The following is a 25433-nucleotide window of genomic DNA, read 5'->3' as shown; positions in this document are numbered from 1 at the left end:
TTGGAGGGCGACTTAGAGGATGAAGTGGAGACTTCCTCTTTGGAAAATATCAGCAAGGAAGCTTCCTTTATCGCTACAGCAAATCTACAAGTAGACAGTAATTGGAGTGAGGAAATAGCCAATGGAGATACGACTCCAATGGATCAAGAGGCTATATTGGACCAACGCCGCCAAGAAGATAAAGCAGGTTCTGCTGAACAAATTAGCTTTAGCCCTGGGATTTCAAGTCAAGCCCCAATAGATATTGTTTTGAAAGCCATTTTAGATCAACGCCTGGAGGCTAAAGCCGAACATTTTAAAACACACAATGCTTGCAAAAAACTTCAAAACACTGTGCGACGGCTGGCGAAATCATGTAATGATTTTACGGATAGAATGGTAGAAGCGAAGGACGTATCTCTTCATTGGAAGATCAAGTAACACATAATAAAACTGACATCGACGGCATTAAGGCTCAGAAAGATGACGTGAATATAACATTGGTTTATTTGGAGAATCGGCTACGTCGCAACAATTTGCGAATTTTGGGTGTACCCGAAGGACGTGAGGGACAGGACATGCGACAGTTTGTGGTCAAACTTTTTGAAGAAGCTTTTCCGGAGGTTAAAGATTGGCAGTGGTCTCATGAGATACAAAGGGCACATCACTTTCCATTTCGCAAGCAAATAACACGGGGCAACCAAAGTCATCAATATCCTCGTGCCATTTTGATATCTCTAAACAACTTTCTGGCAAGACAAAAAGTATATGATCTTGCAAGACCGGATAAAAAGCGCTCAGGGAAGGGTATCGAATTTTTTGTACCCCCTGATTACTGCCATGCCACCGTAGAAAATCGCTGGCGACTGCGCCAGCTGATTGCTCCATTTCAAAAGAAGGGTGCTCAAGTTTTTCTCCTTCAACCATCTACGTTAAAGACTGTATATAAAGGACAGAATCGGTTCTTTACAGCTGAGGCTCCAGCGAAGGAATATTTGAACTCATTAGCATGAGGAAAAAGTTATAATCTTTGAATATATATCTGTCTGTATGGTTAATACCTCATGTTTTTTTCTTGTAGGTTAACGGATATGCCCAAACTCGAGAGGTGTTCTCGCACACATCAACGGGGCGATAGGCCCCTTTGCCTTAGTTTTGGGGGAGGGTCACAGGGGGTGGGGGGGTGGGTGTTCTAGGGGAGGTGGAGGGTCTGGGGGGGACACAGGGTGTGCTGGGGAGATAAAGGGGAAAAGTTCAGTCAAAGCCATAGAATGTCAAGTCTAAATATATTGTTTTTTCTTTTTTGGTGCAATTGTGTAATGAACCTATTTAGTAGCCATGGCAAGTTATAATTTGCGTATGTGCTCATTTAATGTATGTGGCCTCAATAATATTCATAAGCGAAAACGTGTGATGCATGAGATCCGCCTGATTCAACCGGATATTAAATGTCTCCAGGAGACGCATATACCATGGACAAATAGAAAAGTTCTGAACGATCTTGGGTATATAGTACTGGCGGCCTCACAACAATCTACTATGAATCGAGGAGTGGCTATATTGGGGCGACAATCCATAGTAGCAAGAGGGAAAATCAAAGTGGATAGTCTGTGACGCTGGGCAATTGCTGAATGTGTCATAGGGAATGTTGTTGCTACGATATGTACAGTATATTGATCTAATATCGATGACACTGCAGTGATAGAATTTTTGAATGTAGAGCTGGCTCTATGGGGTACTCCACTATTTCTACTTGGTGATTTTAATATTCATGGGGAGTTGAATACTTGGGACTTGAGGTTTAGTGGATACATAGGTAGGAAACCCAAAGTGTTTAAAGAACTACGGCAACTACTACGTCAACATGGGTTGATCGATGGGTGGCCTTCGGCAAATCCTAGGGATCCAGGCTTTACTTTTTTTTCTTCATCTCACAAGAAATTTGTGTGTCTAGATTATATTTTTGTACCTCGGTATATGGCAGAAGGATCCCGAATGTCTGTAATGCCACGTATTACATCTGATCATGCTCCGATTGTTATAGACATGCCCTTGCTTAAAATCCAGCGTATAAAAAGGTCTTTTACATTTAATAAGAAACTTCTCTCAGACGAAATCTATTTGCGGCATGCTTTAGTTTGGGCTCAGCAGTTTTTTGATCTTAATAGGGGCTCTACCTCCTATGCAATGGTATGGGACTGCTTTAAGGCAGGATTACGTGGTGAAACCTGTAGCTATGGCTGGAGTCTTCAACAGGAAGGAAAAAACAAAATGGCGCAACTTCTGCTGGATTTAACAAATGCAGAACATGATTTAACACATGATATTAGTTTACACCGAGATAGTAGTGCCACACAAGATAAAGTTGCCAAATGCAAGGCTAAGATTAATGGGGTGTGGAGCCAGGACATAGCACACCACTATAAATCTCATCGTGCTGAGAGATATGAATATGGGGAGAACGTGGGAAGATGTCTAGCTCAAAGAATGCGAGGGCATCAGCACAGCGTATAACATCTATAAAAAATAGTCCAGGTATTCTAGTAGAGTCATCAGAGGGTATTCTTCAGGTATTTCATGATTATTATACAGATCTTTATACCCAAGAAAATTTTTCTTCTGATTTAATTGATCAGTATATAGATAGACTCGACCTAACTCAATTAGACTCTGTGCATAAAGAGAGCTAGAGTTGCCAACTACAATGCAAGAACTCGAGATCGCCCTTAAAGAACTGGCTTTGGGGAAGGCTACCGGTCCTGATAAACTTCCGTTAGAGATATTCCATATGCTGTTCCCTATTATTAAAGATGATATGTTGGCGACGTTTTTAGATGCCCAAAATGGAAATCCCCCCATCATGGGACGATGCTAGTATAATTGTATTTTAAAAAAAAAGATAAGCCTTCGCATCTTCCTGGGTCAAATCGACCTATTTCACTTATTAATGTAGATGCAAAACTATATTCTAAAATTCTTGCGAATCGGCTGATTCAAGTTGTACCGGCACTTGTTTCTGAACAACAGCATGGCTTTCTTCCAGGTCGCGGCACGATTAATCACATACATCGTGTTATTGCAACTCTAGATTATGCTACTGCAAATCGTATAAACGTTGGTTTGGTGTTTTTAGACGCCGAAAAAGCGTTTGATCATGTTGCATGGGCATTTTTATGGGCGATCTTGGGAAAAATGGGCTTTGGACCACGATTTATATATGCTCTACAAGTCATATATAGACATCCCAGGGCCAAGATATGCTTATCAGGCCAAGAATCAACAGCCGTTAACATCACTCGGGGCACACGGCAGGGGTGCCCATGCTCACCATTACTATTTGCCATGTACATAGAACCACTTTTAAAGACGTTGATGTCATTTCCACATATACAATCTATGGTTCTATCCGGGGGTAATATACGCGTATTACCCTATGCTTACGACGTCGCAATCATAACATCTGATCCAGAATCTGCACGATGCGAAATTGAAAACCTGACTCGTGAATTTGGTAATGTGTCAGGGTATAAACTCAATATCCAGAAAACACAGGTTATATGTTCACCAGGACTTTGCCCTAATGACAGTCGGGTTACTCCGGAGGCTAAATACCTGGGCATTAAAATTAGACTTTCGCTTCAAGAGTTAGTCATGGTGAATTGGTCAGATATATTGCAATCGGTTAGAAACCAACTTGATAAAATTGTATGCTTACACTTGTCATTGGTTAGGAGACGCAACGTTTTAAAAATGTCCATTTTGCCAAAAGTTTTATATTATTTCCGGTCAGTACCATTGGAGATACCTGTATTGCAACAGAGGAAACTACAATCTATAGCTGATAGATTCTTATGGTGCTGGAAATCTGCGCTAAATTTATGACACTACCAATTTTATGTGGGGGCTGGGGAGTTCCAAATTTTGCACTGTATTATTTGGCGTGTCTTATGCAGAATATTAAATATTTTGCGATTGGTGGGACTCCGCCTATATATGAGAGCCCTGATATTTTTTCTCTCTTACTTGGCCCACAATCTCGACAAATGTTGCTTTCTTTTTAGAACCCAGCTACTATAAAAGAACTAGATTTAAATTAGTATTGTCTGCATTTAAAGGATGGCGGTCTATACGGAAGCTTATCTCCCTTGGACGTATTAATTTCTATACTCCCTGTAATTCTATAGAATTATTTCCGCCAATATTCTGGGATCGCACTATGTGTATATGGGGGGGAAAAGGCATGTTGGCTATAGGAATTATGGTTAAGGATGGTACAATTGCTTCATTTCAGGAGTTAAAAGATATATATAGTCTCTCCCAACATGACTTTTTTAAGTATTTACAAATACGTGATTTTATTCTTAAACGTCCAAACGCTTTACCGCTTTGTCATAATGACTTTATTGAAATACTTAAAAAACCATCACGTATAGGGACCCTATACAATCATCTGTTGAATTTACAACAGGACGATATGGGATTGCAGGAATCCAAATGGTGTATTAGATTGGGTACATTGGAAGTGCCCTTTCAAGAGTCAATTTATACAGCTGCTAAAATTATTTTGTCTGCCAATTTATACTCACAGCATTACAAAACCTTATTTAATCTTTATCATACGCCGTTTAAAATGTTGAAATGGGGTAATGCTAATAATGGGAAATGTTATAGGTGCCAATCTGACCAGGCAGATATTGTACATATATTTTCAGACTGACTGCCCAGTGTTAAAAACTTTCTTTATATCTATAGAAAAATTTCTGGCTTATATTACAAAGTGTGATGTGACAATCTCAAGAGAGATGATTATTTTTGGTTTATCTAATGATAATAATCAGTTTCCAGGGTATCAAAATAACAGATATGTTTTATTTATGGCTACGGCGGTAGCTTGCCTATGTATATCTTCAATGTGATTGAAGCCAGACGCACCAATATATGAAATGTGGCGAGCTAAGTTTTATAATGTTTTTTAGAATTTAATCTCTATTGGATTAAATCAGTTAGGAAAATGCAAAAGGGGTATAAAATTTGGCAGGCAATGATAGACCATTTGGATCCATAAAAAATGACCTTTTTTCGGTTAAATATGATGGTACCGCTGCCTATATAGTATGTCTAACGCTTTTATTCTTTGATTATGTTTGATTGTGTACTTGCACCATAAGTTTGTTTGTTTTTTTTCTTCTATATGTGGCTTTGAACTGAACCAATAAAAAAATTTAAAAAAATCTTGACCTACGACTCAAATAAACGCCCAGCCAAATTTAGTTTCACAATGAATATGTTTTGGAACAAGTTACTAGCTTAAAATATCTGGTCATTTCTTTTAATAACGTGGCCTTAATGCCACACCTCTAGGGCACCTTAAAGTTTCGGCTTTGTCAATTACTACGAGTTTTTAAAAAAAACTGTCCTCTAAGATGAGCAGGCCCGACTTAAGCATCTGTAAAATAATCAATGTCAAATTTATGCTTACACTCACGAATGGCACATTGATTTTTAAAGACCATATCTCGGGTTGGTGGGATAATGCGCAATTAAGTTGTTACAGACGTCTTTTTAATCTCCCTGATGCCACACCATCTTAACAGCTAGAGCTGGAATTCTCGCTTTTTGAGCAAACATTAATACAAAAGGCTTGATTCTTGGTATATTACCGGAAGCTTAGCATGACGCCATCAGGGTCGTTAAAGGAAAGGATCAGGTGAGGCCTCCTGGACAAAGTTCTAACATGGGAACCCTACTTGAGGGATATAATGGTAGCACTGAAGGAGCCTAACATCTCAGCCCTTAACTTAACCTCGAAGCTCTTTGCGAAACTGCTGTTAAAAACGGTGAGGATACAATCGAGGAGCAAGTACGTTCAAGAGCAGTGTCAAAGCTTATGCCAGTTTGTGACTCATTGTATCAAGAGCCGGGGAGAGTCGTGTATTTAGCCTCCCACATAAAACTGTCAGTTAAGAAAGAGCTGTTGAAGCTAAGATGCAGTTAATTTCCTCTAAAAGCTTACACATTTGGAAGATTAACCGGGTCTAGGGAATAGAAGTGCTGCCTATGTAACTTTAAAAAGGAAAGTCTCACCCACATTATATGTGTCTGCCCAATTAAAAAAAATGTAAGATGCTTTTGGCTGAAACCCTTTATTTGTAAATTTGGCCTAAGACAATGCAACATGGCTATTTCGCATGTTTGAGTGGTGTGCGCCACCCAATTATTGGACAGCAAAACAAGGATTTTTAGCACCAGTGAGCTTTTAATTATCAGCCCCATCAAATACTTCCATTTGTCTGCAGTTCTACACAGGATGCTTTTATTTTTAATCCTTCCCCTATATTTATTTATATAGGGTTTTAATACTAGCCTTCCTGATTAGGATTGACACTTGCAGGCAGTATTTTTGTGTTTTAGGTGATTGTGGAACTGTGATAACTGTGAACTTGTGATAATAAATGTTGTATTATTGCTGAGCATGCTCTATCGTTTTTTTTTCCTTCATGTAGTCTAATGTGGCAGGGACTATATGTAAATTTAGGTATTGAATTTGTTTAGTGGGTTTTCCCTGGGGATTTGATAAATTGGTATTGAAGTTGCCAGAGAGGCTTGCTTGTGCAACCTAGTAATAGTAACTGTTTCAGTGGATACTACAGTTTTTGGGGCGGTCGGGTGGTGGTGGGGGGGCAGCAGTTCAAATCTTACACGATTTGTGGAGCTGGTCTTTATTCTTGACAAATCTTTTTTTATATGTATGATTAGCATTGCACTTTGTACTTTAGTGACACTGGTTTCTAAAAGAGTCGCATACTGCTATATTAATTAAATGATTAAGCTATGTATTCTTTTACTGTGTTTGGGGTTTTTATACTGTGACGGTTTTTAATAACAAGAAACAATATAAATCTTTTCTATGTACCTCAGTGTATCAGGGATTCTAAATTTAGACCTACAACTCCACCTTGATGGGTCTCCTGGGCTATGTAAAAGAAGTACCAAAGAGATTTAGAAAACAGCTTTTCTGGTTTTACTAAATCACACAGCGATGGTTGGCTTTGCGATGAGGCAGAGAACCTTTGCCTAAGACTTAATATTTGCTCACTGACTTAGTTCAAAATGATGAGTGAAGTCTTTGCTACATTGTACCCTTCTCAAGACTGCCAGGCATATGGGAAACACCACAGACTTGTTTATCCGAAAAGCAGGCAGAGTCACCTGTAACACAATCTCATCCCACTCCTTCACTATCTAGAAGAGGTCAAGAGAACATAACTCACAACAAACCCTTACCATGTTCCAACATACAACTCCATGTTAATCATAATTGCTAAATGAAATCAATTTTACTATTTTTCTTGGTCCTTATAAAATAGCATATTCTTCTCTATGTGTTACCCTCTTACAAAACCATGTAGTCCTACTATGTCTCAAAGTGATGGTGTAAGCTTTCCCAATTTTTCCCCATGATCCCCCTGACATTCTTGTTTATCTACATATTTAACCATTACTGACTAAATAGATGTTGCACGGAAAAATCCCAACCAGTTATCTTCTTGTAACCAACAGTTATCCAAGCACGCTCCAACCTTTGTCTTCAAAACTTATCTTGTAATGAGTGCTCGCTAATGTATTCTTTCAAAGTATATTTATTATCCTTGCTCATTGTGTGTTTTGAACCTTCAAAGTTTCAACTGATTGCAAGAGTGACTCGTAGTGAAACATCAGAGACCGGATTAGTAATGCCAGTACTGATAAACCTTGTGTTAATAGGAAATTACTACAATCAAGGGGAGACACGTAAAGAGGAGCTTTTGCACAGCTGTGGTGTTCTAGGAATCCCTCCATCTCGTGTCACAGTTATTGAACACAGGTAAACAGTTTTTTAATTTGCTCATATAGTTATTCAGTGAAGAGAATACTGCATGCATTAGAAAATTCTACTTGTGCACTGATTTAGTTTTTTTTCTATAGCACCCAACTTGTCACTTTGCTGCTCTTCACGTTTACATTATAACAATGTATTTGTTTTTAGTTTACATCAACCCACACATGAAAAGAACAGCTCATTACCAGAAGCCACGGCAACCACCAACGATTGCACTTTTTTGCTTGTAGCTTCCAACCAGAATGCAATGAATAGAACAGTTGTCGACACAAAGCATTTTACAGAAACTGAGAAATATGTAGTCAGTAAATGCTTACTGTGAGGTAGACTGTGTCCTTGGATAGAGTTGTTTCATTTTTGGCAGTTATTGCTGCTTCAAGAAAGATCCCAAATTACATTAGTTTGAGGTAGTGATGCAGTTAGTCTGACTCGTATATATGTTTTTTTTAAGATAGGCAGTTTCCTTGTTTGTGGGAAAGGATTTATTAGGAATCTGGTGTTTGACGAGGACAGGGATCCATACACCTAAATGCTAGATATAATGTACTTGTCCTTTAACATAAATCTTCTCTACCCACCCAATGCCTTGCAGTGAGGTGACACATTATGTCCGTATTCTGGTTATGTCCGAGCACTAATCGCACAAGGTTCTTTCTGATCGTGCCAGAGCTGGTAAATGCTACTGCATGGATTCTGATTATCCCAGATTCTGACCCTAACAGAGCTCTAGTTATGTCAGGTCTCTTGCTAACCAGAGGCTGTGTCTAAAAAAAGGCTCTATTTATATGTGGGCTGTTCTGATCACAGTACTTCTCTGAATGTCATTAGTTATTATGCACAAGTTATGATTATAGTAGACATTTGGTTAGACTAGAATTTCCGATTATGCTTCCGCTCTCTTTCTTACCTTGGTTTCTTAGGGTCTTGTGAATTGCCTTTGCAGAGGTAATATTGTTGCTCGGATATGAATTTACCTTGAAAAGACCAGAGGCGTTTGGCAAAACAGGAACAAGTTGGTTTAATTAAATGCAGCGGCTGGGAGAGCATCAACAGAATCATGTCTGAAGACAGTCTCAATATATAGAGGTTTTGGACGGCGTTACATACAGTTCTCAAAGTAAAAATAAACTGATTAAACATTATTGTAGAGCATGCAAATCCGGGCTTAGTCATAAATAGGGCTCCCGGTTTTATGGTATTTATTTTTTTTGCCATTTCCGTCTGTATCTATCCATATTTATTTTTTGGGCTTTTTTTCTGTATTTATCCACATTTATTTTTGCCACAAGTAAAAGACAATACTACAGCTAGTATTTTTCCACATTTATTCAAATTGACAATGCACACATGCACTCACTTAAAGTAGCAGTTTGTTGTGGCTTTAGCAGTGCTTTGAATGGTCCGGTACTGAGTAATTTGAAATGGAGAGTACTTGTGCTTCTCAGTTCTGCTATAAAAACACTATAGGATAGAGTACATGCACTTTCAAATTTAAAATATAGACAGAACTCCTCGGGTGAAAAATTACCTAATGCTGGTTAACAGAACATATGCTGTCCTTACATAAATTCAATATTTTTCTATTATTCCATGCACTTCACATTTTACCTTTCCCTCATTACCTCTGTCTTGGGCAGTCTGACATTCCTTCCACCTCCCCTCATCGCCTCCCTGCCACCAGCAATCTGCCCCTCATCCTCCCTCCTTTCCCTCACAGGCACGTCCGCGTACCACAGACTAGTTATGATGTGTTCCACCATTAACTATAAATTAAACCACTGAGTGATTGTTAAGGGGCTAGACCATTTACATTGCAAAGGGTGCTATGAGACTTTCATGCCATAGAAATGTAAAGTTAATATTTACAAATGTACTGCAAACAAAGTTAAGAAAATCATGGGGGTGGTACAAAATATTAACCAGAGGAACAGCTATCGGTGGTGCAGCAAGTGTAGTGGCACCGGATCCTTAGGGCCCCACTATAGCTGCATTTCACTGCGCAAACTGTGGACCAAAAGGGTTCCAATTTCCTACTTGCTTATGGCAAATTTGCTACGCCACTCACTGCATATTCCTGTGTGGGCTCCACACGCAGAAATTGTAGATGGGGGGAGATGTGGGGTAGGGTTGTTGACCTGATGCCTGACGGAGCTGTGTAGGAAATGTGCAGTGGTGGTGGAAAGCTCAGCAAGGGAAGATACTCTCCTGTCCTCTCAGGAACGGAGCAGGCTACATAGGATAGATCTGTCACAGTATTGTTTCTCCCAGCAAACCCCTCCCCACCCAGGATTTCAATTGCTGGGTGTGTCATTGACATCTCTTTAGGCGATACCACATTGTACTGAAATGTGCCCGCTCAACCAGGCTTGCAAGAGCTCGCCACCCCGCCGGTGCAACATTGTATAACTGTGGAGTGAAACGGAGAGACGCACTTCAAGAAATACAAAAATGCCTGGGAGCTGGGAGCTAACGAACAGGCAAATGAACAGAGATGCAGAGGCGCATCCCCCGAACTCACAACAAATATAACTTTCTGATGAGCAAGATACGTTCTCATATACTGACCTTCACCTAATGCAGCGAGTCGCAAGGAAACCGGAAAGGATATCCTCCAGGCCCCCCCGCCCCCATGAGTCACAAGATACCAAGAAACTATTTTTCAGAAGTTGTGCTTGTTTAAATGTCTGGTATTTCATTACGAGGAGTCCTGATCATTAATTATGCGCTCGAAAATAAGGGACTAATTAAGTACATGGATTCAACATCATGTTGGCGGGACATCATTATTTTAATGTATAAAATACAATCAAAGGTTGAAAAACCTTGTCAAATGTTTTCTGCGTTTGTAATGATCTCACATTAATCATTCTCAATTAGATGCTTTTCTCACCAAATTATTGTACATTTTACATGGTTCAAGCTCTATTACATGAAACAAAACAATATTTTTCTTTTGAGGAAACACAAGAAACAAGCTTGAATAAGCAATAAGTATTAATTATTTCACAGATGGGGCTAATGGTAATATCGCACCTTTTCCAAAAGATCGTGAGCAGTGAGAGGAATTATTGACAGCGTTAACGCCCAATGGCCTCAATTGTCCTTGTAGCTGTACTGCATTAATCGCTGTGGTTGTTTGTGGACCTGAGCATACTGAGCGCGAAAACACACAACATAAACACATTTGCATTTCAAAGCTATGACTCAGTTTTAACACTACTGCAATATCTCCTTATACGAGGAAAAATCATCTTCTTTTAGTTTTAAAAAAGCCTAGTGACAGGATGCCCTGCTGCAGCACTGTGAATTTAAGTGCTTAAAACGTGCACTCTATGTGGCCTGGGACAGGAGGAGTCAGGGGCGTTGGGGGAGGCTATGACATGGGGTGAAAGAATAAAGCCTCATTAACAAATAAATGATCTTTCAAAAGACGTGTGAAGTACTGTGTTGCGGCTGGCTGTGTGTGTGCGCGCCTGGGAAGGAATTTCCAGCAGCAGAAAGGGGGCCTGGAGAGAACTCTGGATTCGAGTGCGGGAACGTTTTCTAGTATTTTGCCGTTTCTAAATATAAATACAGACAAAGGAAATATAGATTTCCGTCTGTATTCCTATGTAGAAATCCGTAAAAACGGAAAACCGGGAGCCATAGTCATAAACCATAAATTCATCCATCTGATAAGGCGGCACAGATAGTTCTCCACTATTGTGGAGTCCCAATGTGGGCCAGTGTCTGTGTCCAGATGTCCGGCATGGGGAGCCAGTGATCACTGCATGTAGTGTGTGTGCTGTGTTCTGATTGGCTCAGTGTTCCTAACTACATGTGACATCGGACATTATGGTATTTTAGCAACGCGCGCCTTTTGCCAAACATGTTTTATTGGGCCAATCTCCTCTGACCTTTTGTGGTGTAGCTGCCTATCTGAGGGATCAATCTGGGGTTTACCTGTTCGTGCGTTTGTCTTTGGGCTAAGTGTAACCCCACCTGTGACCTATCAATCGGTAGGCTTGGGTCGCAGGGCCTATCGGACCACACGGTTTATGGGGAGGTCGTCTCAGGTGGATTCGACAGCAATATTACGAGTTCTTTATTACATTTAAATATAACACAGCAGTCATTGATATCTCATTTACCAATATTAACATTGTTATGCATACACTTGTCATGGCGTACATCAACATAGTATTTACAATGTTATGCCTACATATATTTTGGTGTACATTGATATCACATTTTTTGGAGGCTGGGTTAGTATATGGTGTTCACTTATGTAAGTGAAGTACCCTGCACTAATCCAGACAATCCTTATGGTGATTTTGGTGGTCTTAGATAACCTTAGAAAGCTCTGTTAGAGGGCTCTCTTTAAGGCTAAGTACTTGTCAGCATCCTCTTCTCTACCAGTGAGGAACTTGTCTCTACCTTTGTTATCAAAGGAGAGCCACAGGATAGCTGCCCACTTCCCATGAGGAACTTTCTGAACTATACAGGCCCTCTCTAAAGCAGTAATCCATTTATGGATATAATCTCTCTCCTGTTAAGGAAGATCTATCCTGCTCAGGTTCCTAGTATCACAAAGCTCTCCAAGTGGTAGCTGTGGAGAGCAGCCTTCAGGCTTAGTCCAGAAGTGTTACGCAGCTTGTTTCACCGGTACTAATCTTATAGTGTAGGTTAATACAAAAAAGAACCATACAGTGTAGTTATAAAAATAGTGATATTTATTATACACACTCACTAACACATTGGTATATCTCCTAACTGTAGATATAAACACAATACTCACAATATTTCAAAGGAGAACAGGTAAGCAGCATAAATACACAGTGGTCTCTAGGGGGAGGCCAAATCATATACTAATAAAGTGTAATGTGAACTGCGACCAAAGTCGAGACTTGACCCAGTAGACCTAGAAGAGCTGGAGACCCAAGGAACCATTCAAGGGAAGTGTCCAGGAACCCCACGGAGGTCATTTGCAGAGTGGAAACACAGCTGCGTACTCAATGCAAGTCAGTGGGGAAGTCGCAGTTTTGCAGAAGAAGGACCCTTCCCAGAGGGCCCTGAAGAAACCAAGTGGAAGATGGAAGGTTGGAGAGTCACCCCACCCGTGGATACCCCAGGAACCAGGATGCCTACACCAGGGAAACCCGGTTGCGAAGTGATGTTGGAAACTGCTGTAAACCACAATGGGGGATGCCGCTGGCGAAGAAGGGTAAAGAGTTTGGTGGAATTTTATTTATTTATTTTATTTATTTAAAACATTTGTATAGCGTGGCTGTCACCTAACAGGCATCCTGGCGCTGAGATATCTCTAGGGGGGGAAGCACGGGGGAGAGCAGCAGTACAGTTGCCAACAAGTTAACACTTAGGAAACAGCCGGGTTTTGACACGTTTCCTGAAAGGAAGGAGTTCTTTCGTTTGACGGATATCTAGGGGCACACTGTTCCAGAGTTTAGCAGCCGCAACTCTGAAGGATCTGCCTGCGGTCCTAGCTTTTTAAAATCTCGGCACTTTTACAAGGCATGCCGTTGTAGAGCGAAGTGCTCTGGTTGGGGTATACCAGTCAAACATGGCTTGCAGAGAGCTGGGCCCAAGTCCATGCAGGGCTTTGAAAATGAGAGAGGGATTTAAAGGCCACTGGTTGTTTCAACGGGAGCCAGTGGAGTTCGGCCATCGCCGCTGTGGCCGAGGATCTCCTAGGCCAGCCGAGGGCCAATTTAGCAGCGGCAGATTGTACTCTTTGAAGTCTGTCTAACAGCACGGCTGGAGACTCGAGTAGCAGCGCATTACAATAGTCAAGGCGACTTAGAATAGTACACCTGACTATTAAAGCCCGGGCCTGTAAGGGAAGTAATGGCAGGATCTTACGTAGGGATCGAATGAGGGCCGAACAGGTGGACACTGTTTTCGCAACCTGGGCTTCCCTGCTGAGTTTGTTGTCCATCATAACACCCAGATTGCGAACAGTGGTGACCGGCTGGGATTTTTCCGAGGATTCTGGGGGCCAAAAATCCCCTGGGAAAGGGCGAGGGATCCGACTTCCGGCACAGAACAAAACCTCAGTTTTGGAGGCGTTAAACTGTAGTGAATTGTTGTGTAGCCAGCCAGCCGTGTCTCGCAGACAGTCATGAAAGGATTCCAAAGGAATCGATTCCTCACCCTCCCAAGAGAGGATGAGTTGAGTGTCGTCTGCGTAATTGATAGCCTTTAGCCTGTGAGATTTTATCAACGTGATCAATGGTTTGAGATACACGTTAAATAAAATCGGGCTGATGGACGAGCCTTGAGGCACCCCATGAGACACCGGGGAGAAGGCCGATTGAAACGGAGGAAGGGATACAGCCTGCTTCCTGTCCCGCAGGAAGGAACGAAACCAGTGCAGGGCAATGCCACCCACCCCGGCTTCCCTCAGTCTCTCCAATAGAATCCCATGATTTACCGTATCAAATGCGGCAGACAGGTCCAGCAGAATCAAAGCTACTGCCTGACCCCTGTCTGCACGCATTCGAAGGTCCTCCATAGCGGTGAGTAGGGCTGTTTCGGTGCCGTGGGCTGGGCGGAAACAGAATTGTATTTAGTCCAGAAATTGATGCTGCTCCAAATGTTTGGAGAGACATGAGCTCACCCAACGCTCAGCAATTTTTGCAGGGAACGGTAGCAGGGAGATGGGTCTGTAATTCTGTAGGCACTCTGAATTTAGGGAGGGTTTTTTTAGCAGTGGCGAAACAAGAGCCTGCTTCCAAGAAGCAGGAACTGTGCCACTACGCAGAGATTGATTACATATCCTGCAGAGAGTAGGAAAGAGTTCCTCTCCGGAAGCCTTCCAGATTTTGTGGGGGATAGGGTCCAGAGGAGATCCGGATGAGATACCGCATGCCTGTCTGTCGAAGTCCGCCTCAGTAATAGGGGGAAACTCCAGCAGACAGTCCGCAGGCTGCCATCCTGGGTTCCCCGCTCCGATGTCTGTGATATCTTCCCCAGAGCAAGGGGGGCAGACCAGAGAAGGGGTGGAACTCAAGTTGCGAATGATGGCTTCTATTTATTCATTGAAAAACAGAGCTAGATTATCGCATAGGGCCTGTGTGGGAAGGGTCGATTTTTTTGAGCAGTCAGGGTGGATAAGACTGTTCAGAATCTGAAAAATGCTTTTGGAGCTATTTGCGGCTGTACATATTGTGGAGCAAAAATAATCAGATTTAGATTTCTGGATCAAGGCTTTATATTCGGCGAGTTTAGATTTCCAAAGCAGTTTGCTGGCATCGGTGTAGCCCTGCCTCCATTTCCTTTCCGCCTGTTTACAGGCAAGTTTTAGAGCCTATAAAGAGTCATTAAACCACGGAGACGAGACACTGCCCTTATGCTTGTGTTTTTTTAGTGGAGCAAGTGAGTCAACCCTCGTGGTTATCCTGAGACATAAAGCCTCGTAATTGTCATCGACTTGACGGTCCGGGGAGAAGCAGTCATCCACCTTGAACAGAGCATCAGTAGTTCCCAGCCTTTCAAGAGCTCTCCAGTCTCTGTACATAAATTCAGAGGTGGTGCCATGTGCCAGCATTCTAACCCCCTTGCTATTAATATGGAATTTAAGACGAGAATGATCAGTCCAGCCCATGGGCAAGATTTCATCCAGGTGCACAAGCTGTGGGACCGAAAAGATAAGGTCAAGCCGATGCCCTGCTCTATGAGTGGATTCCCTGACTAATTGATGGAGACCCACACTTTCACAAGAGAGCAAAAGATTGTGCAGCCCTGTATCTAAGGTGCCATTCGGCCATAGGTTAAAATCGCCTAAAATAATCAGTTTATTGTGGGATGTCGCCATGTTGGAGAAGGTATTGAGTAGCGATTGTTGAATCCAAGGGTAAATTCTAGAAGAGGTAGCTGCAAACAGAGAGGTCAGAATCTATGCCACTCGGCAGTGACCAGGAGGCCTGGAAGACCAATGACCACCGATGACGGAAGATGCAGGAGAGTTGACGGTTACCGTGTCGCTGCAGCAGTGAAGCCAAGATAACGCTGTATTAGACCAGGAGCCGTTTATGAGCTGTCCCACATCGGAAGTCGAGAACCAGGAGGTCGGTGCCCACTGGGAGCACCAACAAGCCTTGGCAGCAGCAACAAATGTGGAGAAAAGTAGAAGGTGCCGTGTCGGAACCAGCAAGATCCTAGGGACTCCCCAAGTGCAGGAGAGTCAGAGCAGGCTTCAAGTAGTCAGCAGTGCTCACTGTAGCCAAAGAAGACTCTCAAGAGAACCTGCAGGCCAAAGGCACAGAAGTCACAAGAGGGCCTCAAGCAGCTCACCAAAGATGAAGGTCCACTGTGCAGCGAATGCAGTAAGGACAAAGATCTTAGTAGGAAGGGATGCTGGAGGTTTGACCTTCTCAAGGGAGTTGCAGAACCACCACCTGTGTGCAGGGCTTTTTGAAGTCCGGAGGACGTCAGAGCAGCAGACCGGTCAGCTTAGTTGCGGTGCCTGCAGATACAGAGGAGTGACTCCTTCACTCCAAGGGAGATTCCTTCAGATGTCTTTGATGCCCACAGGTCTGGAGAAAAACCTGGATATAGCACAGGCACAGACTACTCAGAAGACTGGCAGGACGACGATTCCAGGAGTCTTCCCAGATGCAGTCTCTGTTACCAAAGCCAAGCAAAACAAAGCCCAAAGTGCCCAGACGGTAGAAGTGGTTTCGGATCGGACTCTTGTCCCACGCTGAATCTGAAGATCCACCCAAAGGTAAGCCCTTAAGTACCCAAAGCAAACGGTTGGTGCGATTCAGGGTTCTTTCCCAGAGGAGGAGCTGGACAGTCCAGTTTCACACCAGAGCGGGAGCCAACGGTTCCTGAACTGGTTTCATCTGGTGTATACTAGGAGAGCACCAGATGTGTCCTTCAAAGCAGTCTGGTGGCGCTGGCAAGTGTCCCCACCCCAGCCCAATACACTAAGTTCTGTCTGAGAGGTGGTCACACCTCCCTGTGACACGAAACCTATTGTTCTACCTTCTCCTGCTCGAGCTTGGCTAGGCAGCAAGAGGGCAGAATCGTGACTGTGGTCGGCAGCAGCACTAGCTTGCTGTTAGACCCTGAAAGGCTGGTACTGGGAATACATTGAGGCTCCCTAGCGAAGATCCCCAGTACATTGGATCCTTCATCAAGCACTGGAATCAGTGTTGGGGTAGGATTCCAACATGTTTGATACCCAACATGACCGGTTGCGGGGCAGACAATATATAGGTAGACAGCTCGTAATTAACTTGATGTCCACAAATTTGAATAAAATGGCTGACCGCAGTTACAAAGGCTGGAGAATCGACTCCTGGGTTTGTAGGGGGTGTTCTGCTCCTGCAGGGCACCCTCACACTTATTCCCGAGCCCCCTGCCTTCAGGATTGAAAGGCCTACCTTAGGGGTGACTTATAGGTTTTAAGTGCTGTGACCTCAGATATAAGGAAACTTACATCTGTTGTGAGTGGTGCAATGGCAGGCCTGTAGTCACAGTTTGAGTGATCTTGCATGGGTGGAATAGCATATGCTCCTGGTATACCTATGCCCTGGGTATCTTACTACTATATACTAGGGACTTTGGTGGGTACATGAGTAGCCAATTAGGAAGGTCCCAAAGTACTTACCATCATCCAATTTAGGTAGAGAGCACAGTGACTGGGGTCCTGATTACCAGGATCCCAGTCAGATTAGTCAGAAAACAGAATGACACCAGCAAAAAGTGGGGGTAACCATGAAAGCAGATCCTACTTTCCTACAACATTCTCCAGTATTTACAATATTTTTACTGTAAAACATTAAGGTGATTTTACAAAATGTTATTGTAAACAAACAAATTATCCTTGCCATACATTGCTTAAGTTGTAACTTGAGAATGATGGCCATAGGCACAGTCTTCGCTTCTCCACACTATCACATTGTTTCTTTGTTAATTTTTTAAAAAAATATCCTCATTTGCCGTCTTGCCGCCCATTCTTCTCTCTAATCGACCACTGGGCTGTTATTATCTCTTAGGCTGGATTTAGAGTGATGGGGCATAGACAACACATATTTTGGGCCTGGCCTTCCTCTAAACTATCCTTCTTCCCCCCCTGACCCAACATGTGTGTCTTCCACCAACTCTCTTTATCGTCCTGGGATAGTTCATATACCAGCGAGACAGGCACGGGCTTAATCATTGGACTTTAACATAAACTTAACTTTAACCAAAATTTAGCAGGAAGGGTATCCAAAATCCTCTATTTCTTTTAGATCGGTCTAACATATCAAGCTTAGCCATGTACCTCATAGCTAAAACCCAATCTAATAAAGTGGGGCTAAGTGGTGAGACCCAAAGTTTACATATCTCTCGACGTGCCAACAACATAGCATAAAAAATAAGTCTGACATTATTATTCAAAAATCTATTTTGTAAATCAATTCTCCCAGTAATAATTAATTCAGGGCTTACCTCAATAGGTTGGTTCAAAGATTTGGAGAGAGAATTACTCACATCAAACCAGAATTTCTTGATACTTGGGCAAGACACAAACATGTGTAGGTCATCAACATTTGGAGCTTTACATTTTGGACATCCAACAATCCCTCCATCTTTAAATTTAGAGAGCCTGTATGGAGACCAGTATGCCCTGTGGATAGTAAACAAAAGATTTCGCCTTAGGTTTGCCGGTTTAACAATTCTATATAGCATGCACATAGTTACTTGCCATTGGTCTTCTGTCGCGATCCTTGGCAAGCTTTCCTTCCACAGGGTCTCTGGTAAATCAAATGTTCCATCCTCCATATCTAGTATTCGCCAATACCAAAAAGCTACTTCCTTCTCGAATGCCCCCGTCTCCAACTTTGACTCAAACTCATTTTCCAGTCCAATCTCTGCTTCCAAATGGCTTGCCCAGCTTTGAATCTGTAAGTATTTATATTTTGAAAAAACTGAGCCCCACTTTTGCTGGCAAATACCCCAAGGAATTAAATTGCCGTCTTGAAACAAGTCCTTCCACCTTTGCAAATCAGGTTCCTTTTTCAAATTTAAAGCAAGCGCATCTCTTGTCCAAGAAGGGGCTCCAGGAGAATCCCATATTGGGGCACTATGGCTGAAATACGAAAGTTTAGATAATTTCCTGATCTTGTACCATATCTCAGCCAAATCTCTCAAAGTCTTGAGTTTCACCTTTTTGAAAAACTTAGGGTTTCCAAACTTATACAAAAAACCAAACTCATGATGACCTGATCTCTTCAGCATTATTGCAAAAAGACCTCCGATCTGAGAACTGGCAGGGGTACCCAACAACATCCTGCAGTTTTTTAAACAAAAAGCCCATGCATATATTCGTATATCCGAAGCCGCCAATCCTCCTTTTTCAACTTTCCTCCTTATTTTCTTCCATGAGATTCGAGAGGTTTTTGACGCCCAGATAAACGATGTTATCATGCTTTGTATCTTCGCCAGCCATTCCTTTTTAAAGCCCAGCGGAATAGTCTCAAACAAAAAAGTAATCTTAGGTACAATCACCATCTTTACAAGATTGGATCTTCCATATATTGACAGGGGTAAATTCATCCAGCCTTTTAACGTGTCGCTAACCTCTTTCTTCACCCTATCAAAATTAGTTTTTGCCAAATCCTCAATTTTCTGAGTAATCCTAACTCCCAAATACCTAATTTCTTTTGTTATTTTTACACCTTCAGTGTTAAGATTCCAAGTCATTATTTCAGTTTTATCTTGATTTAACTGATATCCAGAAATCTTACCAAACTCCTTTGTCGTATTCACTAAATTTTCCAAAGTTCCAACTAAATTAGTAGAATAAACAATAATATCGTCGGCATATAGCCCAAGTTTCTTGGACCAATCCATCACAACAAAGGGGGGTATCTCTACTGAAGCTCTAATTTTGCATGCAAGAGGCTCTATATATATATTGAAGAGCAGCGGTGATAAGGGGCATCCTTGTCAGGTGCCCCGCATTACTCTAATAGGAAGCGTAAGGGTTCCGTTTACCAGTACTCTTGATGTGGGTGCACAGTACAAAGAAAAGATAGATTGTGTGAACTTATCTCCTAAATTAAGATGGTGCAAAAGAGTTTTTAAATATACAAAATTGACTCGATCAAAAGCCTTGGCAGCATCTAACGCAATCACTGCCAAGGGATATTCATATTTAGAGGCTAAATCTATCATACCTATCAATGAAAAAGTAAGATCTTTTAAGTATCTCTTCTTAATAAAACCTCTTTGATCTTCATGAATCAGTTTATGAATGATTTTACCAAGCCTATCAGCTAGGATTTTGGAAAAGAATTTGTAATCACAATTTAAAAGTGAAATCGGCCTGTACGCATCCATGCTTTTTGGAGATTTCCCTGGTTTAAGTATTAAAACAATAGTAGCTTCATTCCATGAGCTTGGGATTGCCACTTCCCCTCTAAAAATGTTGTTATACAAATGACACAAAGTGGGGACCACCGTATTTCCTAAAGCTTTGTATACTTCTACAGGTAGACCGTCTGGTCCAGGGGCTTTCCCTCTTTTGCCTTCCTTGATAACTTTCATCAGCTCTTCCTGAGTTATTTCCTTATTTAATTCCAACATATCCTCATCTGCGAGTGGTTGTATTAGAGGCAACCAGTACTCAATCTCAACCTTATCTGGACAGAGGTCCTCTGTATAAACATCTGCAAAGTATTGCTGAAACGCTTCTACAATCTGTTTATTTTCTGTAATAACTTGATCTGTCCCTGGTTTCTTAATCTCCTTAATTTGATTCCGTGTAACATCTTTCTTGGCTTTCCACGCTAGTAGCTTACCACATCCCTCTCCATATGAAAAGTGTGCCAACTGACTGGCTTCCCATCTCTCTTTAACTCTTTGGGTAAGTGTTGTGGTAAGTTGAACCTTTAAATCTAAGAGTTTTCTCTCGCATGGGCCGTCTGAGATAGTAGATCCCTGAGAGATTCGAATGAATTCATACTCTCGGATCTCTTTTTCTAGATTAGAGACTTGACTGTAATATAATCTACGTTTTTTTGCACCTAGAGCTCCCATTCTTCCTCTCATAAATGCTTTGCATGTTTCCCACACTATGTCTTCCCTAGCTGATCCCTGATTTATCTCCAGAAAAATGTGTATCTCTTCTTTAAGACTTTCTAAGACTTCTGCACCATGCATTTTTTTAAAGTAGACTGATTCGACGGAAAACATGGCGGCCAGCTAGGAAGCGGGTCGCGGACGTCTGAGGAGTGGTGATGTCGGCACGCGAGCAGTGGTCAGTTGTTGTTTAGCGGAATTGCACGTACTTGAAAGAGAGCGGAAAGCAGAGACGCTGCAGACATCACGGCGAGCTGAGGAGCGGTGATGTCGGCTCGCGAGCAGCGGTCAGTTGTTGTATAGCGGATTTCACATACCTGAAGGAGAGCGGAGAGCGGTGACGCTGCGGGCATCACGGCGAGCTACCGGCTAATCTTGGAAGCCGTTTGTCGGCTGGATTCAGGGAACCTACAGCGGATGGCGGAGAGCTCAGCTCTGCAATCCGCCGAGAGTGAGGGGGCGGAGTCACGCCATTTGCCGGCCGGGAGTGGGAGCTGGGGGAGAGCGGCGCTAGGAGTAAGCAGAGGGCGAAGAGTGCTGGCAAAGATTGGAACACCGACTAGTGGTGGCAGGGGTCGAGGAGTGGAGACCCTTACGACCAGCCCTCCGCAGCATTGCAGTAGTATCCGGACTGAAGGAGCAAATTTCGGCGAGGAGCAAGTAAGCAAGGGGGTGAAAGAGGGCGGAAAAATAACCAGATATCAGCTGAGGAGCAATAGACCAGAGAGACAGGGCTGTCTGTCGGAAGCGAATAATCCTGACTATTTACAAGGGGGTTCATCCTCTCTTTCAGTAGAGTGTAAGAAGGGTGATAAAAATGAGGGGATAAAAGGAGAAACATTTTCTAAACCGACTTTTTCTCCCTCAAAGTAAGAGAGAAGAAAGAGACAAAAAAAGAGAAGGCTGGATTTAAGACCCCAATAACTCCTTCACTCAGTTCATACTTTAAACCTGTCCCTAAAGTTTTGGTCTTGAAACCTGGTTCCACTTCCCAGCTCCAGCCCCATCTTAGGGCTGAAGAGGTAGTAGAGAAAGCCGAACAGGATTGGTCAACCCTCTTAACCCCTAACCCCTTTCAGGTTCTGGACACAGAAATGGAGGTAGAAAATGCTGTTAGCCTTGATGCAGACCTAGCAGAGCCATCTACCAATCAGATATTCCAATCTAAAGATTTGTTAGCGGGAAGTCCAACTGTGGTTCCTACTGAATTACGAGAGAATGCGGGAGTGGATATATTTACAAGGAGAGATGAAACTTCAGTTAAAGGGAAAAAAACTTCCTAAGAAGAAACTAGTCCTACACAGCATGAGAGACATGCTTCAGCGGATCTGTCCGTTATGGAACTCTTAAGGAAACTGGAGCAAGATATTCATTAGGTTTTGAAGCCTCTAAAAAGAATCAAGAGCGTATAAGTGCCACATGCACTTTGTTAGAGGACAAGATCGATAAATTAACTATACGTGCAGGACAGATGGAATCTGAGATGAAAATGGCACAGGGAAGAGTTCTGGATAACCGCAAAGAGATAGAGACATTATATTCTCAGGATAGAGAATTAGATGAAAGGGTAGAAAGATTGGAAAACATGCAAAGGCGCAACAACCTCAAAATTCTTAAACTTCCAGAAGGGAAAGAGGGGGCAGATATAAAGACTTTTGTTGTGCAAATGCTAAAAAAAGAGCTGTCACTAGATGAATCTGAGGAGTTGTTGGCCCGAGACATTCAACGAGTACATCGCGACCCCTTTAGGCTGAATTCAGACCGGGTAAAGCCAAGAAAAATTCTAATCAACTTTGCAACATACTCACTGAAGGAGAAAATTTTGCAACTTGCTCTAAAGAAAAAGTCTATTTTGATAGATGGAGTATCAGTGGACATTAGGTCGGATCTGTCTCCAGCTACAGCGAATAGGCAATGGGAGATGGGAAAACGATTGACACCCTTAAGGGGGATAGGAGCTACGGCCCAGTTAAAATTTCCTGCCTTCCTAAAAGTCATGTGGCATAACAAAATGTATACATTTCGTACAGTTGAGGAAGTAGATGCCTTTTTGGATGTTACTCAAGTAGCTTAGAAAGTAGCATAGAAATAGAAAACTGACCAAGGTATATGTTAAAAAAAAAAATAAGTGACATCACCACTGAGACGTCCACTGGCCTGGGCCATGGGAGTAATGGTTGGGTTTTCCGGGGAGGGAATTGAGAGTGAGGGGAGGGGAGGGAGTGGGTTCAGGGAGAAAAAAAAAATATTCCTCATGAGCTATCTTGCTGTGTTCTAATCAGAAGGGAAATCTGGGTACTATATGATAAGTATGATGAGCAGGGCTAATAAAAAGGAGCTACGGTTCCTCACTTGGAATGTTAACGGGCTCCGAGTCAAATCAAGAAGATTACTAATTTTGAAATATTTAGAGGACTCGCCAGCACAGGTTATTATTTTGCAAGAAACACACTTAACACAAAAGGAATGTAAGGACATATTCACTACTCAAAAATGGATTGGAAATGCTATTTACACATCTCAAGACTTGGTTACAAAGGGAGTGGCTATTCTGATTAGAAGAGGATCTGATATAGTAGTTGAAAATAGTCTGGTAGACAGTAGAGGGAGATGGGTGATTTGTAAGCTACGATTGCCGGGAGAAACGCTAGTAGTAGTTGGATATTATGGGCCAAATACTGACGATCCTACAATTTTAGAGAAAATTGAAGTGGAACTATTGGAATTTTCAGGTAAAATTGTTATGGCAGGAGATTTCAACACAGTATTAGATGGCAAGCTGGATAGAACTGGTAATCCTAGGGCAATAGTGAATAGTAAAATGACTGCTAAGGTAAAGTCAATGATGGTTCAGCTAGGGTTGTGTGATATTTGGCGACTTAAAGCAGCACAGCAGCTAGGATACACGTTCTATAATAAAAAATACAAACATAATTCAAGGATAGATTTTTTTCTGATAGATATTAGGCTGAAAGAGCGAGTTATCAATGTAGACCATATAGGGGCACATCTATCAGATCATTCTGCCGTGTGTTTAAACTTAAGTCTGGAACCAGAAGAGACGACCCCGGTTTGGAGATTAGATCGCACACTATCACATTGTGAAATTATGGGCAAATTATTTCACTGTGTCTTTTTCCCCTCATTAGCAAAAATTGTGAGCATTACCAACTACTATACCAATAACTAGCTTTTTACATACTGTCAATGGTTTTACACTGACACTTCATTAAGTTTTTAGAAAATTAATATTGACGCCTTGGAGAAAAGTTTTTTTTTATGTTTTGCAAAAAAATCACATTTGGTTAGCAAATCTGTCTATAGCATAGTGTGTAACAGTTATTTGAAATTGCCGTTGATTTTAAATACATTTAATTTCTGAATAAATAACACATTTTGCATATAGTTTTTATCAGTTACAGGCACATGTTTACAAGCTTATGTGCTATATCCAGTTGAGCTAAAGTTTGCCGTTTGCAGTTGTTTTCAGAAAATGGATTGGACTCGGCAGCCTTTTAGATATTTGAAACCGAGTCTCAAAATACTGCTCAAAGTAATTTTACTTGTTGAGGTTTTAATGATTACATTAAACGTCTTCAGAAGGAGTGTAATGATAAGATCTCCATGGAGTCAATTCATGCCATTTAAAAAACCCTTTAATGATGTAGGGAGGGCACATTGGGAAACGTTCATTGTTTCCTAGTGCTGAGCATGGTTCTTAGGGCAGGTTGAAAGTGGATAGAGATGATTTGGGAAAGGGTGTAGATGTTGAGGCAGTATATATAATTTCATAATAGATGGTCTGTCTGCAATTCTGTGGCGAAAAGCTTTTTCTATTTGATTCTGTATATCAACATGTAAAATGTTTTGTAAACAAGAGTTGGCAAAGAGGGAAGCTACACACTTTAGAATTAGCAAGACAACACAAGTGCTCCCTTGCTTACAGAAACAAGCATTGGCATAGCCAATAGGTCTCGCTTTTGGGACCTTATAAGTATTTAGATTTGCATCACAATATCTGTGGTGCAACAACATTAACTGTTGCATGGTTAAACACTTATAAGGTCCCAAAGGCGAGACCTATTGGCTATGCCAATGCTTGTTTTAATAGTCTTTACAGAGCCTTTACAGAGCAACAAGACATTCTCCAACTTACCAGTTGCATTACACTTGGTACTTGTGATAAAGGGTTTGCACCAATTTCTAATCTTGATTCAGAAATCGAGGAAAAAACGACCTCTAAGGCTGAAAACATAAGTTGCCTTCCCCCCAATACCCTCAAAAAATCCTTGCCCACTTCCATACCACCACAATTGTTAAAACAGGAACGTAACAAGTAAGACTTCCACGTAGAAAGTTTTAGAAAACTGATATATGGAAGAGGGACAATGAAAGAAAATGTTATGTTAAGAACCAAGCACACAGCAGCCCTAATCATTAAACAAAAGCTGGTATGAATGTGAGGAATGAGAAGAGCGGAAAGGAGGGAAGGTGGAGTGAC

General features: G+C 41.9%; 1 protein-coding gene across 1 annotated transcript in view; it reads left to right on the top strand.

The window, feature by feature from the left end:
• Nucleotides 1-25433, top strand: part of PIGL (phosphatidylinositol glycan anchor biosynthesis class L) — a 456545-nt gene that overhangs the window by 11421 nt on the left and 419691 nt on the right. Inside the window, exon 2 of the mRNA XM_086955062.1 lies at nucleotides 7744-7843. Within this exon, the coding sequence (XP_086811188.1) occupies nucleotides 7744-7843 (100 nt within the window). The remainder of the gene's footprint in view (nucleotides 1-7743; nucleotides 7844-25433) is intronic.

The sequence above is a fragment of the Lissotriton vulgaris genome, chromosome 2_1, assembly GCF_964263255.1.
Source record: "Lissotriton vulgaris chromosome 2_1, aLisVul1.2, whole genome shotgun sequence".
Taxonomy (NCBI): Eukaryota; Metazoa; Chordata; class Amphibia; order Caudata; family Salamandridae; genus Lissotriton; species Lissotriton vulgaris.
The sequence above is the reverse complement of the archived record's forward strand: the minus strand, read 5'-3'. Positions and strand labels throughout refer to the sequence as shown.